The sequence below is a fragment of the Danio aesculapii genome, chromosome 21, assembly GCF_903798145.1.
Source record: "Danio aesculapii chromosome 21, fDanAes4.1, whole genome shotgun sequence".
NCBI lineage: Eukaryota > Metazoa > Chordata > Actinopteri > Cypriniformes > Danionidae > Danio > Danio aesculapii.
Genome location: NC_079455.1, coordinates 15,137,551 through 15,158,410, shown reverse-complemented (window position 1 = coordinate 15,158,410; position 20,860 = coordinate 15,137,551). Strand labels below are relative to the sequence as shown.

The 20,860-nt window shown below is 36.8% G+C and overlaps 1 protein-coding gene across 2 annotated transcripts in view; it reads left to right on the top strand.

The window, feature by feature from the left end:
- Positions 1-20,860, top strand: part of rap1gap2b (RAP1 GTPase activating protein 2b) — a 119,975-nt gene that overhangs the window by 25,231 nt on the left and 73,884 nt on the right. Inside the window, exon 1 of one of the 2 annotated variants that reach the window (XM_056446265.1) lies at positions 7,884-8,032. The exons of the other annotated variant lie outside the window; for it this stretch is intronic. Within the exon in view, the coding sequence (XP_056302240.1) occupies positions 8,016-8,032 (17 nt within the window). The 5' untranslated portion in view covers positions 7,884-8,015. Of the gene's footprint in view, positions 1-7,883; positions 8,033-20,860 lie in introns of those variants that run through there. 2 annotated transcript variants of the gene reach the window in all.

Genomic DNA, 20,860 nt, shown 5'->3' with positions numbered 1-20,860 from the left:
TTTGCGTTGTGAGACTTTGCAGCGGGTGTGCTCTCAATCTGATGATGATGTTTCTATACATTGTGGACGATTCTTGGGTGCAGAATGTTGTCAGATGCACGAATTTTACCGATGTTATCTTATCATATTTGTGCGAAATGAGACCCCCACTGATAGCCCCGCCACAAGTACATTCAATAAGACCAGAAGTGAGGAATGGGAAACAAATTCATATTTACAAAATAATGAAGTGTACAGATTCATCGTTTATAGCAAGCACTACTATATACGGATAATTATGAGGAGAGGAAATTTTGACTTCATGCCAGCTTTATTTATAAAGTAAATGGTGCATCTTGCTAAAATAGGAAACCACTGAAAGATTTAAATAAATAAAAAAACACATTTATTTTGGGTATGTCTTGGTTGACGTCAAGTAGTTGCACTTTGTGAACGAATGGCACTGCCTGTTGCTATTTTTAGATGCCTGTGGATAAGAAAAAAAACTTCCTAAAGACCACGTCTTTGTTCTTTTCACTTTATCCCTGAAGCCTTTGAGGCTTTTAGTAAATCACAGATACTGAAAGGTAGCATCAATGCAGGTGGCGATGTAGTCGCTTGTCATGACACTGCAGTCACTTAAGGAGAAATTTGAGGATTATTTATTATTATTTATTATTGTTATTATTATTATTATTATTATTTATGGTTTCACTGAGGTCATTAAGTGTAAAGTTTTCTGTAAAGACTGATGTTGATAAGCATATGTATGTGAAGCGTCAAACATTTCATGTCTGCCATTTTATTAGACCTGTTCACACCAAGCACGATAACTATACATATAACAATGAATATATATGCGTTCACATACTGAAGAATGATAACCATCTGTTTATTTTTAGATTGTGCTTTTCATCAGTAAATCCAGCTCGTGTGGTGTAATCAATCTAACAAAAAATGTAGTGATTGCTAATAAACAGCACAAATTATTTTCCTCATCTGAGGTACTTTTACTTTTATACTTCAATTTGTGAGCCTGGGTAATACGGTGGCTCAGTGTTTAGCACTGTCACCTCACAGCAAGAAGGTTGCTAGTTTGAGTCCCGGGTCAGTTGGCATTTCTGTGTGGAGTTTGCATGTTCTCCCCGTGTTCGCGAGGGTTTCCTCCGGGTGCTTCAGTTTCCCCCACAGTCCAAAGAGTTGAGGTGAATTGAATAAACTAAATTGGCTGTAGTGTATGAGTGTGTGTGTGAATGCGAGAGTGTATGGGTGTTTCTCAGTACTGTGTTGTACTGCAAGGGCATCCTCTGTGTAAAACATTTGCTTGAAAAGTTGGCGGTTCATTCCTCTGTGGCGACCTCTGAAATGAAGACTAAGCCGAAGGTAAGTGAACAAATGAATTTGTGATATATAGCAATATATTGTGCAATAGCAATTTTTTCTGGACAGTCATTATCTTTAAATAATCTTTGAAAAGAATTCTTAACATCAAGCAGAGCTTCTCTACTATGTAGCTTAACATTTTTCTTCAATGGATTCTGATGATTTATCATATATTTATGATGTAATTTCTCTACAACTTTATCCTCATAGCTGTTGTCTGCTGTTGTTTTACATTTGAACAATTTTTACAACTCTGTCTTTAGACTTCTGTCTTTTATCTTCATAATTATTATCTTGGTGTGAATAGACCTTAAGCACAGTTTTTGCTTTGGGTGTTTTACACTATTTTAGAGGAAAATCAACAAAAGTGAAGACTTATACTGCCAATGTGATAATGAATCAGTATGTTGTAAAAACAGCAACAGGCAGTGCCAGTAACTCACCAAAGGCAACCATCTGACATCAAACGATACACACATATAATAATGGTGATCCCACAGTCCATTAAAAAAGGTAATCTTTCATACTACATGAAGTATTTCTAGATATTTCAGTAAGAGACATTTATGTACTTCTATTACTAACATATTAAGCCATTTTTGGACTTGTTTACAGTCTAATTTGATGGATCATGCTAGTAAACAGGTGGAAAAGAAACAGGTGGGATCTCCACATCCAACCAGCCACCCACTGTTCAGTCCTGCTTTCAAGGGTGTGGATGAACACACACACACACACGCACACGCACACGCACACACACACACACACACACACACACACACACACACACACACAGGTTTGTTTTTGTGAATCGGGGGGTACATTCCATAAGTTTTTAGTTTTTATTGTTTTAGACTGTACAAACTGTATTTTCTATCACCCCTACACCTAACCCGATGCAACACCCCTTACAGGAAACTGCAGTTTTATTTACCAAACAAAAAACACTCATTCAGTATTATTAGTTTATATAGCCTTTTTCTAATAGCCTTAATAGGATTAGCCTTAATAGCATTAGCAACATCCCCATAATTCACCATCTCTATGTAAAATTCATGCCATTATACTTGTACATTATTATTATTACTATTATTATTATTATTATTATACTTTATGCATTGTGTACTGGTATGTCACAAAAACACCCACCCACACAAACGCACACACGTTTCACACATCAAACTTGGCAAGACGGGTTTGGGCTTATGCAACACAGACCACATGCATTGGCTTGTTTGTGTTTACATGTGTTCGAGTGTCATGATAAGCTAACAAGAGAACTAGTATGGGTTTTTTCCTGCATGCATAACCATCACAAAACAACCCAGCCGTAATTAAACAGTGAATGGGAATTTAACTTGTTTGCTGTTGTCTCAAGTTAGTAAGAAATTATTTACAAGCCTGTTCGCTACATTTGCTCTGACTTATAGTAAATTGTAACAGGGATGGCAACATGTGAAGGTCGCATTTGGTGTCAATATAATTAGAGGGATGGTGTTACGGCCTTAAGCAAGTCTTCAAGGAAAGATGATGTATTTTTGAATCTGTGTTGACACGTCTGCCAGTCATGCTGTGTTGTTTTGGATCTGAAGGCATGCTTATCAAGGTGCATCTTTATTAAATCATTTTTAAATATATATTTTGTTATTATTACGAAAATTGGAACATACAAAAAGTAAAAAAGGGCATATTTATTATTTTAAATATCATTTTATTAATATTTTTATTAAATAATATAGTTTAACAATATTTATCCATTCATTTACTTTCCTTCAGCTTAGTCCCCTTGTGGAATGAACCATCATATATTCCGGCATTTGTTTTACACAGCGGACACCCTTTCAGCTGCAACCCAGTACTGGAAAAAACCCATACACTCTCACATTCACATAAGCACTCATACATGGGCAATTTAGTTTTTCCAATTCACCTATACCGCATGTCTTTGGACTGTGGGGGAAACTGGAGCTCCCGGAGGAAACCCACACGAACACGGGGAGAAAATGCAAATTCCACACAGAAATGTCAACTGACCCAGCCGAACTCGAACCAGCAACCTTCTTGCTGTGAGGCGACAGTGCTAACCACCGTGGCGCCCATTTTAATGACATTATTAGATTAAAATACCGATTATTATTTTATAATATCATTATATATTACAAATAAGTAATTGATTATATGATTAACAGCAGACTGATCACACAACACTTAAGTAAAAGAACAAGGCTCATTAAATTGACACTGCAATATTTTTTTTTGTTCATTATTAAAGGAATTGCTTCTAGTGGAGATTTAATCAGAAAATTTTGAAAAATTTTAACTAAAAACACGTAATTTGTAGACAAGAGTGGAAAAATAACAAAAATACCAAAAAATAATACTCAATACATATGAAATCAAAACAGTTTAGTAATAACAAAACATTTAGATCAAATAATAATTTATCTAAATAGATTTGTTATCATTTAATATTAATAATAATTAATTATTAATTACTAAAAATTGAGTAGAAGAACAACATTTTGGGAACATAAAATTTATAAAATTTGAGTAATGTATAGATAGACAGACAGGCGGACGAACAGATAGACGGACGGATGGACTGATGGACAGATAGATAGATAGATAGATAGATAGATAGATAGATAGATAGATAGATAGATAGATAGATAGATAGATAGATAGACAGACAGACAGACAGACAGACAGACAGACAGACAGACAGACAGACAGACAGATAGACGGATAGACGGATAGATGGACAGATGGACAGATAGATAGATAGATAGATAGATAGATAGATAGATAGATAGATAGATAGATAGATAGATAGATAGATAGATAGATAGATAGATAGATAGATAGATAGATAGATAGATAGATAGATAGATAGATTATTGATAAACAAACATAAATATGACAAAGGACATGTTTTTTTTCAGTGTCGTCTCCAATTTAAATAATATTTTTCGTTCTATGCATAATGCATTCTAATGCTAGCCTATTCATAATACTTTTATCAAGATTTCTGTCCTGTGTCTTGTGTTTTTGTCTCCTTGTCCTCTCTTGTTTCTGCTGTGTTCAGTTCCTGCATGTGGTCTCTTTGCCACACCCTTGTTAATCTCCTTGGTTTCCTTTTTATTGGCCTCAGTGATTGTATCCGCCCACTTTTTAACTCATTTGGTTGTTAGCCCTTCTGTATTTAAGCGCTCTGTTTCAGTCTCTGATTGTCAATCGTTGAGCATGAATGGGGTTCTTGCCTTACCTTTGCTTTGGATTATTATTTACTAAACGCTTTACTGCAAACGGATCCGGCATTTGCCTTTGACAGCTCTCTAACACAATTGCAGTCGATCAAAAGTTAAACCTATTTTCTCTAGTGTTAAAATGTTTTCACCTCGGCTGTTTTTGAACCTGACATTGACGCGCCTGTCATTCACATTGCATTAACACAATCACACATAACTGTATTTGACACATGAAGTACATCCGAAAGCGACTGACATGTGTGTGCGTGTGTGTCACATACCCTCTTTAATACATTTTGTATTATTATGTCTGCATGCCTTGATGTTAAATTTGCGCATGATTTATTGTCCCAAGTCATATATTAAATATTCAAGCATGTTAAATATTCAACCATTGATGCCACATGATTTATTCAGAAGCTCACGGTGGTTTACATCAGTCCATTTATTGCCAGCTTCTCTAAACCTGCTGACATATCTTTGTGTGTGTGCTCCTGGTCCCCACAAGTTTAGAAAAAAAAATTCTTTTGACCTTGTGGGGACTTTTATTTCAGAAAAATTGTTTATAAATCATACACAAAGATTTATGCCTTGTGTCCTTATAATTCAAAATGCTTAAATCATGGTTAACATAGATTTTTTTCATTCAAAACAGGCCACAGGTTTTCTGGTAATGCCATATAATAAGCTGCTTTTACAATACATTATGGCTATGGAAAGTCCTTGTAAACCATATATACACAATACTATCCTTGGTCCACACATGTTTAGCAAAACCAGTATTTTTTGACCTTGTGGGGACTTTTTTAAAGGAAAACAGTTTATAAACCATACAGAATGATTCATGCCTTTTGTCCTCATAATTCAAAATGCTTAAATCATAATTAACAGCGTTTTTATCATTCAAAATTGGCCACAGGTTTCTTGGTAAGGCCAAATAATAAGCTGCTTTTACAATACATTATGCATATGGAAAGTCCTTGTAAACCATATACAATACTATCCTTGGTCCCCACAAGTTTAGCAAAATCAGTATCTTTGACTTTGTGGGGACTTTTTTTTAAGAAAGCAGTTTATAAACCATACAGAATGCAGTATTTTGAAAATGTTAAGCTGACAATTTTTTTTTGTTGAGGGTTGGGATTCAAGAACAGAATATACATCTTGTTTCTGTACAATATAAAATCGTAACGTCTGTGAGAAGTCCCCATAAAACAGGAAAACCCAAAATGTGTGTGTGTTTGCACTTGTTTCTGTGGTTTGTGAGGACTCAAAATTGTATAATTACACGAGTATGACCTAGTTGTACTATATTGAGGTGGTTTACGAGGTCATGCCTTGTGTCCTCATAAATCAAAATGCTTAAATCATAGTTAACGGGGTATTTTATTACTCAAAATTGTCCACATGTTTTCTGGTAAGGCCATATAATAAGCGGCTTTTACAATACATTATACATATGGAAAGTCCTTGTAAACCATATACAATACTATTCTTGATCCCCACAAGTTTAGCAAAACCAGTATCTTTGACCTTGTGGTGACATTTTTTAAGAAAACAGTTTATAAACTATACAGAATGCAGTATTTTGAAAATGTTAAGCTGACAATTTTTTTTTGGTTGAGGGTTGGGATTCAGGAACAGGTAATACATTTTGTTTCTGTACAATATAAAATCGCAACGTCTATGAGAAGTCCCCATAAAACAGGAAAACCCAAAATGTGTGTGTGTTTGCACTTGTTTCTGTGGTTTGTGAGGACTAAAAATTGTATAATTGCACGAGTATGACCTAGTTGTACTATACTGAGGTGGTTTACGAGGTCATGCCTTGTGTCCTCATAAATCAAAATGCTTAAATTATAGTTAACGGGGTATTTTATTACTCAAAATTAGCCACATGTTTTCTGGTAAGGCCATATAATAAGCGGCTTTTGCAATACATTATACATATGGAAAGTCCTTGTAAACCATATATACACAATACTATCCTTGGTCCCCACAAGTTTAGCAAAACCAGTATCTTTGACCTTGTGGGGACTTTTTTTAAGAAAACAGTTTATAAACCATACAGAATGCAGTATTTTGAAAATGTTAAACTGACAATTTTTTTTTGTTGAGGGTTGGGATTCAAGAACAGAATATACATCTTGTTTCTGTACAATATAAAATCGTAACGTCTATGAGAAGTCCCCATAAAACAGGAAAACCCAAAATGTGTGTGTGTTTGCACTTGTTTCTGTGGTTTGTGAGGACTCAAAATTGTATAATTGCACGAGTATGACCTAGTTGTACTATACTGAGGTGGTTTACGAGGTCATGCCTTGTGTCCTCATAATTAAAATGCTTAAATCTTAGTTAACGGGGTATTTTATTACTCAAAATTGGCCACATGTTTTCTGGTAAGGCCATATAATAAGCGGCTTTTGCAATACATTATACATATGGAAAGTTCTTGTAATCCATTTATACAATACTATCCTTGGTCCCCACAAGTTTAGCAAAGCCAGTATCTTTCGACCTTGTGGGGAATTTTTTTCATAGAGAATTATCATAGAGAATTAAGTATTTTAAAACTGTTTAAATGCTGATTTATTTATTTTTTTGGTGAGGGTTGGGATTCGAAGATAGAATATACCACTATAAGAAGTCCTCATAAAACATGAAAACTCAATGTGTGTGTTTGTACTTGTTTCTGAGGTTTGCGAGGACACAAAGTTGTAAAGTTGCACGAGTATGACCTAGCTGTATTATATTAAGGTGGTTTATGAGGTCATACCTTGTGTCCTCATAAATCAAAATGAGTGTTTTAACATTCAAAATTGGCCACAGGTTTCCTGATAAGGCTATGTAATAAGCGACATTTACAATACATTACATCTTTGTAAACCATAAAAGTATGTTTGTGTGTGTGTGTGTGTGTGTTTGTGGTGTACCTTGTATTCACCACATTGTGGGGACCAAATGTCCCCACTAGAATAGCAATAGCAGTAAATTTAGATCTTTGGTCCCCATTAGGAAAATGTAAAAATGCAGATTGTTTCGTGTGAGGGTAGGGTTTAGGGGTAAGGGGATATAATACACAATTTGTACAGTTAAATAATCATTACATCAATGGGAATTCTCCATAAAGATAGCTATACAAGTGTGTGTGCGTGAGTGTGCATGTGTGGTGCATAATCAAAACGAGTGAACAAAGCAGACGAGGCTATAGGGCGTCTGGGAGGATTTCATCTCCCTCCCCTTCTCCATCTCTCTCTTTCTCTCTCCATCCCTCTCATGTAAAAGTGTAAGGCTTTATACTTGTGGAGCATCCCAGCTTTTAATAGTGCACTTGTGCAATCGGTGGCCGTCGTGTGCTTCTCGTTCTGGAGAATATTCGAGAATTGGAGACTCTTTAACTTCAAAATGCCTCGGAGACTCTGGTGAGTTCAGCTCCATTTTGATTTATAATCTTTACATTGTGATTCACGGCGTTAAAAAGAAATGCACTGTTTATTCATGCACCGGTCAAATTTTTTTTTTTTTTTTTTTTTTTTTTTGGCTTTTCAGAAAGTGATTTTTCAGTGTAAGGCTAAGAAAATATGTAATATTCACTCTTAAGTGTTTTGTTTGTCGCACTTTATCGGTTTGTGTCTGTAGATGTGAATTATAATAAATAAATTTAAGGCTGTTTTCTTAAAATATCTAGTTATAAATAAATTGTTTTTTTTTTCTTCTGGACTGAGTTATAAATAATTCTCTCATAATATTTGTAGAGCATCCCAGCTTTAATAGTGCGCTTGTGCAATCGGTGGTCATCCTGTGCCTCTTGTTTTGAAGATTATTTGGCAATTCAAACTCTTTAACTTCAAAGAGCTTCAGAGACTTTTAATTGTCATTTACAATTTTTGTTTTTGGTGAAAATCTTTATGCACCAGTCAATTTGAGATTTCTGGGCTTTTTGGCTTTTCATCAACTGATTTTTCAGTCTAATAGAAAGTAAACATCAGGATAAAAAATACACCTTTGAGAGTTTCTTTTGTCACATTTATCAGTTTGTGTAATTATATTAGATACTGTCTATCTGCTTTATACCTGTGCAGCATTCAACCCTTAATAGTGGACATTATAATAGGGTTTTCTGGAGATTAATTCGGGAGATTATTGGAGAATTGGAGACTCTTTACCTTAAAAATGTCTCAGAGACTTTTAATTGTCATTTACAGTCTTCCCTTTGACTTTTTAAAATATTTCCCAAATTATGTTTAACAGAGCAAGGAAATTTTCACAGTATGTCTGAAAATATTTTTCATTCTGGAGAAGGTCTTATTTGTTTTTCAACTAGAATAAAAGCAGTTTTTAATTTTTTATGAACCCTTTTAAGGTCAAAATTATTAGCCCCTTTAAGCTACATATTTTTTCGATAGTCTACAGAACAAACCACCATTATACAATAACTTGCCTAATTACTCTAACCTGCCTAGTTAACCTTATTAACCTATATAAGCCTTTAAATGTCACTTTAAGCTGTATAGCAGTGTCTTGAAAAATATCAAGTAAAATGTTATTTACTGTCATCATGGCAAAGATAAACTAAATCAGTTATTAGAAATGAGTTATTAAAACTATTATGTTTAGAAATGTGTTGAAAAATATTTTCTCTGTTAAACAGAATTTGGGGGAAAAATAAACAGGGGGGCTAAAAATTCTGACTTCAACTGTAAATACAGTATATATATATATATATATATATATATATATATATATATATATATATATATATATATATAAATGAAAGTTACTAATACTAATGAAAATAATGAATTATATTGAATTAACTAATGAAAATGTATGTATTTTAATACATGGCAAAAAAAACTTCAAAGAGCCTCAGAGACCTTTGATTGTCATTTACAATTTTTGTTTTTAGTGAAAATTTTCATGCACCTGTCAATTTTGAGATTTTGACCTTTTTGGTTTTTCATCAACTGATTTTTCAGTTTAATAGAAATTTTTGTCTAATTTTGTCACACTTTATTGGTTTGTGTAATTATACTAGATAATGTCTACCTGCTTTATACCTGTGCAGCATTCAACCCTTAATGGTGGACTTGTTGGTTTTCTAGATATTAATTGTGGAGATTATTAGAGAATTGGAGACTCTTTACCTTAAAAATGTCTCATAGACTTTTGATTGTCATTTACGGTCTTTGTGTTGTGATGACAATCTTCATGCAACTTTTTTGGGGGGCTTTTTTTGCTTTAATTAATGTTTTCTCATTTCTTTGTTTAAAGTTTAAAAAAATGTATTTTAAGTGTTTCTTTTATTCTTTCAAGTCTTTCTTTGTCGATTCGTCTCTGTAGATTTCAATATATATTTATGTAAATCAAATATTTTTGTAAAATTATTTTCTTTTTGCTGTTTTGAAACATAAATTTGCAGATTTTACATACACTAAGCTTTATAGTTTTATTCATATCTATGTTCTGTAGGTTTCTATGGATTCATCTATGGATGAATGTTCATACATTAACCTGATTTATAGTTTATTCTATATAATTTTCTTCTTTTTTACAGTTTTTTTTCTGAATTATGGAGTGATAAACATAGATTTCATGAAATGCAAGCAAATTTAACACACATTTACATATTTAAATAATTCATATTAATTAAAATAATAACTCTTTTGCATATTTTAATAGCATTTTAGAAAACCTTAAATGCAAAAATAACTCAGTGTAATCAGTCAAGTAGGCAAGTACAGTGAAAATGTTAATACCTTTTTTTACCCTTTATTTACCTGCAGTGTCTTGCCTTTCAAAAAGTCTTTTATGAAAGCGAAAATATATAATCACAGAATCAAGGTCGATCAATATACCGTTCGTTTCTTTGCGAAATAAATAGTAATTTCCTAAAATTTGTTTTAAATATCAGGAAATTACAACTAATGAAAATGTCAACAATACGTATTTAAATACACAGTAAAAACATGTAAACTAAACCATACACAGAAATAAAAAGCCATTTATAATGTTTATACTTGTTATGTTGGCTCTTCAATGTATCAATCAAATAATCTTAGAATAAATTACCCTACAAAGTCAGATTACTAGGTTTTATTTCAATTTTTTACTTTAAAACCGGTAAAAATTCAGTATTTCTTGTTAAATTTAACAGCATGAAAAGTCTTTATGGCACTTATTGGATGAATATAACACATATTTTCATGTAGAAGCAAACTATATTTCTTGTGGTCTATTCATGCTGTGTTTGTAAAGCACTGCTGGTGTTAATATGGTGTGGTTTAGCACCCGGGGAGGTTGTGAAGTCATTTTTGAGGGATTATGGAATATTACGTAAGCTGAAGCACATCCTGACAGTTCGAGTAAGTGGCTCGGAGCTGCTGATGTTTTCTTTGGGTGTCATTCAGCTCCGTTTTTTCCAGCGATGAAAGTATAATCCGTTTCTCACCGCTGAAGCTTGTCACACGCTCTGGTTCTCGCTGCTCGGCAAATCTAAACCGGGAACAGCTTCCTCAACATATAGCCGAGAGGAAGAGAGAATGTAGCTCATTTATTGGGATTTTAAGCCGAAGAGCACTTCTGAGGCACGGAGGATTTCTAATTGCTTGGTTTAATAGCGTGCATTTGCAAATACAGTTTTTACTAAAGCTTTTTTAAATGTATTTTCAATTTTTAAGTAATTTATTATTATTAGTAGTAGTAGTAGTAGTATTGCAGTATTATTTATTGTTATCATTGCTGATGTTAGTATTATTAATAATAGTAAAGTTATTTTTGTATGTAATTGAATGTAATATCATTTTAAGTTCTTATTTTCTTTTGTCACGTTTTCTCCTGTTTAATGGATAGTCATAGAGAGTAGAATTGTTGTTTTATTTACAGAGCTTTATTTTCGGTTTAGGTCAGAAATGTAATATTTAGGTAGCGTACCTTGTTTTGTTTGTTGTATTGGCCTTTTTGTTCCCTGGTTCCGATACTGGAAATATTTATGTTTAATAAATCTGTTACCCCTTTTTGACAACTTGGCCTGTGTGTGTGCTTGAGGTGACTTCTTTTAATGGACGGTCATCCTTATTCTTATGTGCGTTGCGTGGCGCATCACGTAACAATGACGATCATCATCATTAATTTTTTGCCATATTTTTATAGTACGTATTTTTTTATTATTATTTTAAATATAATAATGGTTAATATAATATTCAGTTGTTACTAGAATAATTAAATCACTTAGAAATATGACATTACACTTCTGTATTTTTGGTCACACTTTATTTTGATGGTCCGTTTGTTGAATTAAATTTACATTGCATCTACATGCCAACTAATTCTCATTAGATTATAAGTAGACTGTTGGGGTTAGGGTTGGGATTAGGGTTAGGGTTAGTGTAAATTGACATGTACTTGCGAAGTTTCTTATAGTCAGTTAAATGTCTGTTGATGGAGCAGTATTATAGATGGTATTTGTTAGCCATTTTGATAGTTTTTAATTGTTTCTATTATTATAATTATCATTTTAAATATAATAATGATGAATATAATCTTGAATTGTGCTAGAATAAATAAATCACTAATAAATATGACATTACTATGCTGTATTTTTTATTCAATATTATAATAAATCTATCAGACAATATAGATGAGGATTTCTAATAATCATATTTGATAGTGAATGTAATATAATTTTAGGTATAACAACAATCATTATCATTTTTTTTTTGCCACAGATGCAATTTTTTTGCTATTTTGATAGTATTTATTTGCTTTTATTATTATCATTTTGAATATAATAATGGTGAATATAATATTGCATTGTACTAGAATAAATAAATCACTAATAAATATGACATTACATTGCTGTATTTATTAAATTAAATGTGAATCTATTAGACGATATAGATGATAATTACTAATAATCAAATTTGATATTGAATGTATCATTTTAGGTATAACAACAATTAGAATTATCATTTTATATATAATAACTATGAATATAATATTGAATTGTGCCAGAATAATTAAATCACTAATAAATATGAGATTACAATGCTGTATTTTAGTAAATATTATAATAAATCTGTTAGAGAATAAATATAATGATTACTAATAATCATCTTTGATATTGAATGTAATATCATTTTAGGTATAACAACAATCATCTTTTTTGTCATAGATTCTATTTGTTAGCTATTTTGATAGTAGTTAATTGTTTTTATTGTTTTAAATATAATAATGATGAATATAATATTGAATTGAGCTAGAATAAATAAATCACTTTAAAAATGCATTAAATGCTGTGTTTTTATTAAATATTGATCTATTGGACAATATAGATAAGAATTACTAACAATAATATTTGATATTGAATGTAATATCATTGTTGGTATAACAACAATCATCATTTTTTGCCATAGATTCTATTTGTGAAATTACAATTCTGTATTTTTATAAAATATTATAATAAATCTGTTTAAACAATTTACAGTTGAAGTCAGAATTATTAGCCCCCCTTTGAATTTTCTTTTCTTTTTTAAATATTTCCGAAATGATGTTTAACAGAGCAAGGAAATTTTCACAGTATGTCTGATAATATTGTTTCTTCTGGAGAAACTCAAATTTGTTTTATTTCGGCTAGAATAAAAGCAGTTTTTAATTTTTTAAAGACATTTTAAGGTCAAAATAATTAGTCCCTTTAAGCTATATATTTTTTTGATAGTCTAAAGAACAAACCATTGTTATACAATAACCTGCCTAGTTAACCTAATTAACCTAGCTAAGCCTTTAAATGTCACTTTAAGCTGTATAGAAGTGTCTTGAAAAATATCTAGTCAAATATTATTTACTGTCATCATGTCAAAGATAAAATAAATCAGTTATTAGAAATGAGTTATTAAAACTATTATGATTAGAAATGTGTTGAAGAAAATCTTCTCTCCGTTAAACAGAAATTAGGGAAAAAATAAATGGGGGGCTAATAATTCTGACCTCAACTGTACATAATAATAACTAATAATCATATTTGATATTGAATGTAATATAATTTTAGGTATAACAACAATCATCATCATCAATCGTTCTAGTGCTAACATTTTTTGCCATAGATGCTATTTGTTAGCCATTTTGATAGTATTTATTATATAGTATTTAAATATAATAATGATGAATATAATATTGAATTATGCTAGAATAAATAAGTCACTAATAAATGTGACGTTACAATTCTTTGTTTTTATTAAATAATAATAATAAATCTATTAGACAATATAGATAATAATTACTAATAATTGTACTAGTGCTTATATATAATGTATCCAGGAGATACACTATGTCAGTGTTTCCCAACCCTGTTCCTGGAGGCACACCAACAGTACATATTTTGGATGTCTCCGTTTTCTGACCCATTAACTTCAGGTTTTGGAGTCTCTTCTGATGTTATGATAAGATGATTCAGGTGTGATTGATTAGGGAGAGGTTAAAAATCTGGACTGTTGGTGTGCCTTCAGGAACAGGGCTGGGAAACACTGCACTATGTAATACCCTAAATTGCAATAAAATTATAAGATAAAAGTTTAATTGACGTGCATTTGAAACAAAGCTCAACCATCCAAGCAAAACAGAGTTTGGGTGTTGGGAATGTATGTGCATGGTTTTTATTTATTTATTTATTTATTTATTTATTTATTTATTTATTTATTATTATTATTATTATTATTATTATTATTATTATTATTATTATTATTATTATTATTATTATTATTAGAGGTGGGGGTGGTTATTTGAAAAAGGCATGCTTTTTAAAAAAATAGATTTTTCAAATTGATTTTTTATTTCATCCTGTTTTAGTCATCTCCACTCCAAGTGCGTTCGGTGACCTGCTGGTATTCAACCTGAGTTCATCCTCTCTTTTAGTGCACTTGACTCTTTATTTCCCCTTTGACTGCTGCTCTTCAACAGACAGAGCCTCTTCCACATCACTGCTCTTTCCTCCTATTCCTCGCTCTGTCTGTCCATCTCTCCATCATCCCCTACAGCCCGTCTGATGAAAAATAAATGCGTAACTGGAAGATTGAGATCCTTTCATAAGGGATAGAACAGTTACACAACTGCACTCTTATCCAGCACTTGTTATGCCTGTATGTTCGCAAGCACATATAAACATTGTGTGTGTGTGGTTGTGATCTAGTTAAATTGTATTCCCTCTACACCTCATTCACATGGCCCTATTAAGACTGACGCTCATTTCTGCTGGAGGCAGTTGGGCTAAAGACAGAAACAATTCAAAATCACTGTGAGAAAGAGGAACCGACATAATGACAGCTCCTGCTGAGAAATCTCATTGTCATATTGCCAAACCTGTGTTAGACAAGCAAAGTGTTGATAAAAAATGTATCCCTATTCCTACATGACTGATTAGGTTTTTGTTTTACCCCTTAGGCCTAGTTCAAACTAGGATCTTCAACATCAGCAGATCGCTGTGCTGTTCACACTACATGACTTGATTTTGTGTCTTTTAATCGCTGTGGTGTTCACACTACGTAAATGATTCACAAGAGGGGGTGACACACTACAAGATCTGACAATAACTAGTTCCCCAATAGCTCAGTCCAGCTACCAAACCACAGCCAATGAAATGTTGAGGGAGGACACGTCAGAAAAAGCTGAACACTGCTCATGTGCTGATGACATCACTGATAGCGTTTCAAGCTTTCAAGGAAGCATTTAAAAACATTGTCAATCAGCTGATGCGTCAGCGGATCAATCGCTCATCTGCAAGGTTCAAGTGGATTGATACACAGAGAGTTTTTTATTTTTGTAATTTAATAACTCTTTGAAATAAAACTAACATATCTATAACACCCTGACGTTTTCTAAATATCTGTGTATTTCTTTTTAACATGAATGTTTTTTAAATTACAAAACAGTAAAGAACTGAGCATTTCTACCTTTAATTACCATATTGGTCAACATGACTGCATGCATGTCTGCTACTTTTCGCTGTGACTTTAAATATCTGTGCATTTTTTGCCTAGCAACTTCCTGCTAACATAAACATAACTCTCTGATAGCAAAAACATGAAATTACTTCAGACATATGTTTCAAAACAGCATATTCTGTACAGGGAAATAGCTCCTGTTTGAAAGGCCCAGAGCTTTGCGTCTTCTAGTATCTTAACTACATATTTATAGGCTGTATTACCAAAAAAGATAATATTTTTAGGGTAATGTGTCAAAATATAATAACAGACATTCAAAGCTTAATTTTAATATCTCAATAGAAGCCTTGAATGTAAATATGACGTGACAATATGATGTTGTATACCGAGAACGGTCAGAATGACCAGTATAGTCATTTTAATAGTTACAGAATTCTAGTTTCCCTGTTAATATAGCCTACTCTTGTGTCTGTGTTAACGCAGAATGAAGCGAGTGCATCGATGCCCATTCTGGCCAATCACAGACGTTTCTGTTGATCTTCTGAGCACAAGCTGATATGCTCTCTCTTTGGCTGCAGCTTGTCACTACATCTGACCGCATGTGGGGTCGAGTCGGCAGACTGCTCTGGAATATTCAGCATGCTAGATATTGGATTTCCGTCTGCGAGGTGTCGGCGACGCTTCAGCGAGCCTCTTTGATGTGTTCAGTAGTTCACACATAAAGACTGCCGAGCGCCGAGCGAGATTTCTTCCCGATCACAGCCCGATCTGTCGGCGAGCTCGTTAACTTCCAAATCGGGCTCAAAACAGGCTTAAAATCCTGTAGTGTGAACTAGTGTTATGAAGCGGACAGGAGACAGAGGTAAGGAAACGTTAGGGTGTTTATTGAATGACAACAAGGAGCACATGAAGGATAGCCAGGAGGATCAGGAATGATGTTGGGGTCTTCTCCTCCGTGGCTGGGTAACAGGAATACACGAGGATGGACAGCACACACCAGATACAGCTGACAGAGGATGACACAGACTTGGAAGGACTGGAAGACAGGACGATACGGGAGGACCAGGAAGACTAGGGAGGAATACAAAGAGAACAGGTAAGTAAATCGTTTGTTTAGCTGAGGATGACTACGCTGAGTGGTCGCTCAGTTGTCCGCTTTCGTCGAGACGAGCCCGGACAATGAGCGACTGGAGTGCTGTGCTTTTATCTGGTGCTCGTGAATGTGATGCAGCTGTGTGCTCATTAGAAGTCAGGTGATGGTGATCTTCGTGAGTGGGGATCGTGAGAGCCTGACCAATCCGTGACAGTACCCCCCTCCCCAGGGCCCGCTCCTGAGGGCCGACACCTCCGACGCCGTGGTGGTCTCCCTCTGCCTCTAGGCGCTGGGAACTCAGGGTGGCTCTCATGAAACTCCACCATGAGACTAGGATCGAGAATATCAGCTCTGGGAACCCATGTCCTTTCTTCGGGGCCGTACCCTTCCCAGTCCACCAGGTACTCCAACTGGCCACCACGACGTCGGGAACGCAAGATCTCCTTCACTGCGTAGACGGCTCCTTCTTCTAGGAGCAGTGGAGGAGGGGGTTCCTCTTCGTGGTCAGGCTCTGTGGAGGGAAGAACAGGATCGTGATAGGGTTTCAGGAGTGATACGTGGAATGTAGGGTGAATACGGTAGTGAGAGGGTTGCCTTGCTTCGACGGACTGCCCTCTGCAGATGTTGATGAGCCTCGTCCCAGACTCTCTCGCTCTCCCGGAACCAGTGATCCACTGCGGGGACATCAGATGGTTCGCCATCCCAGGGAAAGAGCGGTGGTTGGAAGCCCAGGACGCACTGGAATGGCGTGAGTCCGGTGGAGGGTTGCCGCAGTGAATTTTGGGCATATTCTGCCCAGCCCAAATACTGGCTCCAGGAGTTCTGGTGACCACTGCAGAAGGTCCTCAGGAACCGTCCCACCTCCTGAATCTTCCTCTCTGTCTGCCCGTTGGTTTGGGGATGATATCCAGAAGAGAGGCTGACGGCCACACCTAGGAGCTTGAAGAAGGCTTTCCATAGACGTGAGATGAACTGTGGACCTCTGTCCGACACAATATCTTCTGGAATACCAAATGACCTGAAGACTTGATTAAAGATATTGTCGGCAGTTTCAAAGGCTGTGGGAAGACCTTTCAGAGGGATTAGTTTGACAAACTTTGAGAATCTATCTACTATGACTAGAATACAGGTATTACCTTCTGACGAAGGGAGGTCAGTGATAAAGTCCACTCCTAGGTGTGACCAGGGACGGTTCGGAATCGGCAAGGGATGGAGCTTTCCAGCGGGTAGATGACGTGGGCTCTTGGATTGGGCACAGTCCTTACAGCCCTGAACATATTGCCTCACATCCCTTGCCATGTTTGGCCACCAGAATCGTTGGGATACTAGCGAGAGAGTATTGTTGATCCCTGGATGTCCAGTGCCTAGCGAGGTATGTAAGGAGTGGATCAGATCTACCCGGTGTTCAGGTGGTATGAACTGCCGATGAGGAGGGCATCCCGGCGGAGCAGGAGCTTCCGGAGTGGCAACGACTGGAGGAGCGTTCCAGGTGATCGGACAAATGGAGATGTGTTCGGGAAGAATCTTCGTTGGGAGTTCTTCATGATCGTGATGCTCGTGTAAACGAGAGAGAGCGTCTGCTCTTAGATTCTTGGGTCCTGGACGATAGGAAATGGAGAAATCAAAACGTGAGAAGAAAAGTGACCATCTGGCTTGACGTGGACATAGTCTCTTGGCCTCTTTGATGTACTGGAGGTTTTTGTGATCTGTGATCACCTGGAACGGATGTTTGGCTCCCTCCAACCAGTGACGCCACTCCTCCAAGGCTAGCTTGATTGCTAGAAGCTCCCTGTCTCCTATGCTGTAATTCTGCTCCGCCGGGCTCAACTTCCGAGAGAAATAGGCACAGGGATGCAGTCGGGGCGGTGTATCATGATGTTGAGATAATACTGCCCCGACGCCGGTGGTGGATGCGTCCACTTCCACCACGAAAGGAAGATTTGGGTCAGGATGAGTCAGGAGTGGGGCCCTTGTGAACTCCTTCTTAAGAAGGCGGAAGGCTGCGGCTGCTTCTTTGGTCCACTCCAGTCCTTTGGGTTTACCCTTGAGGAGATTAGTGAGAGGTGATGTAATCCTGCTGTAGTCCTTGATAAATCGTCTATAAAAGTTAGCAAACCCAAGAAACCTCTGGAGCTCCTTAATGGAAGTGGGTTCTGACCAGGATAGAACAGCCTCAATTTTCTTCCCATCCATACGTATACCGGTTTGGTCAATGATGTATCCCAGGAAATGAATCGACTTCTGGTGGAATGAGCATTTCTCCGCTTTGAGGTAGAGGTGATGTTCTCTCAATGTGTGTAGGACCTCCGCAACGTGTTGGCGATGTTCGGCCTCACTCCGGGAGTAAATGAGGATGTCATCTATGTACACTATTACACAGTGGTGAAGAAACTCCCGGAGGACTTCATGAATGAAGTTTTGGAATACGGAGGGGGCGTTGACCAGACCGTAAGGCATGACCTCATATTCATAGTGGCCAGTAGGGGTCACGAATGCTGTCTTCCATTGGTCCCCCTCACGTATTCTTATCAGATTATACGCGCTGCGGAGGTCCAATTTAGTGAAGACTTTAGCTTCTCGGAGCTGTTCCAAAGCGGCTGGTACCAGAGGAAGGGGATATCGGTATTTTACTGTACCGTTATTTAGGACCCTGTAGTCGATGCATGGACGCAGCCCTCCGTCCTTCTTGGCCACAAAGAAGAAGCTTGAGGCGGCTGGTGATTTTGAGTGACGTATGTACCCCTGACTCAGAGCCTCCCTTATGTAATCTTCCATTGCCTGATTCTCTGGAAGCGAGAGCGGGTAGATCCTACCTCTTGGCAACTGGGCATCTGGAACTAGGTCGATCGCGCAGTCCCATGGCCGATGCGGCGGTAGCTGGGAAGCTCTCTTGGGGCAGAAGACATCATGAAAGGAGCTGTACTCCTTAGGAATGTGGATAGACTGCTTCTCAGGAGGGCTCTCGACCGATGTTGCAAACAAAGAAATGGGGTTCCGACCTTGAAGAGGGAGATTTGGAAAACAGGCAGGTGTACATCCAGATCCCCATTTCTTTATCTCTCCTGTGCCCCAAGAGATGATGGGATCGTGCTTCACCAGCCACGGGCGCCCTAGAATGATGTCCATATTTGCACCCTCCAGAACCAGAAATTGAATCCTCTCTTGATGTAACACCCCCACTTGAAGAAGGATGTCTTCGCATTGTCGATGGATACGGGTCGAAGATCGAGTGCACTGGGTTATCGGTTGTATCTGGTATATATGCGAGGACGCCTCAGTACGGAGGTGGAGTTGACGACAGAGGGATTGGGAGATGAAGTTCCCTGCTGACCCGGAGTCGATGAGGGCTGTGACAAGGAGAGAAATAGAGGCAGTAGTTATTTGTACGGTGGTAGTAAGTGGTTTACATTGTTCAATATTCGTACTGAATACACTCACTGAAGTCCGAATGGGACGAAGGGGACACTCCATACGGGTGTGTCCACTGACACCGCAGTATAGACACAGACCCCGGGTCAGCCTCCTCTGTCGTTCCGCTGATGTCAGTCTTCCAGACTCTATTATCATGGGTTCTGGTTCTGGAGAGGCTGTTGACTCAGGCGATTGGAGGAGTGCAGACGAGGGGGGTGATGGTGTCCTGTTGATAGGAACGAAGACGATCGGAACATCGGAGAGAATGTTGGATGAATCTCTCCAGACCCATTGTATCATCTAATGTGGCCAGTTGGATTCGGAGAGTGGGTTCCAAGCCGAGCCGGTACGTGGTCAACAACGATCTCTCATTCCATCCACTTGCAGCTGCTAGAGTGCGAAACCGGAGAGCATATTCCTGTGTAGATAGAGTACCTTGCTTTAGATGATACAGCTGCTCTCCAGCGGCTACTTCCCCATCAGAACGTCCAAACACCTCTTTGAAATACTCCGTGAAGGTAGTGATGGAATTCATGACCGGCCCGGCTTGGTTCCAGATCGTCTCAGCCCATTTAAGTGCAGGTCCAGAGAGTAGAGATACGATGTAGGCGATCTTTGACTTATCTGTGGGATATAGAGAAGGTTGCATTTCGAATATGAGGGAACATTGTAACAGAAAACCATTGCACTCCCCCGCTCCGCCTGAGTAGGGCGCTGGTCGGGCCATGGGACTGGAAGGAAGGGCCGAAGAAGAAACTGTGGAGGCGGAAGTGCTCGGTGCTGGTGGTGCGTTGGAAAGTGGAGCTGGTGGC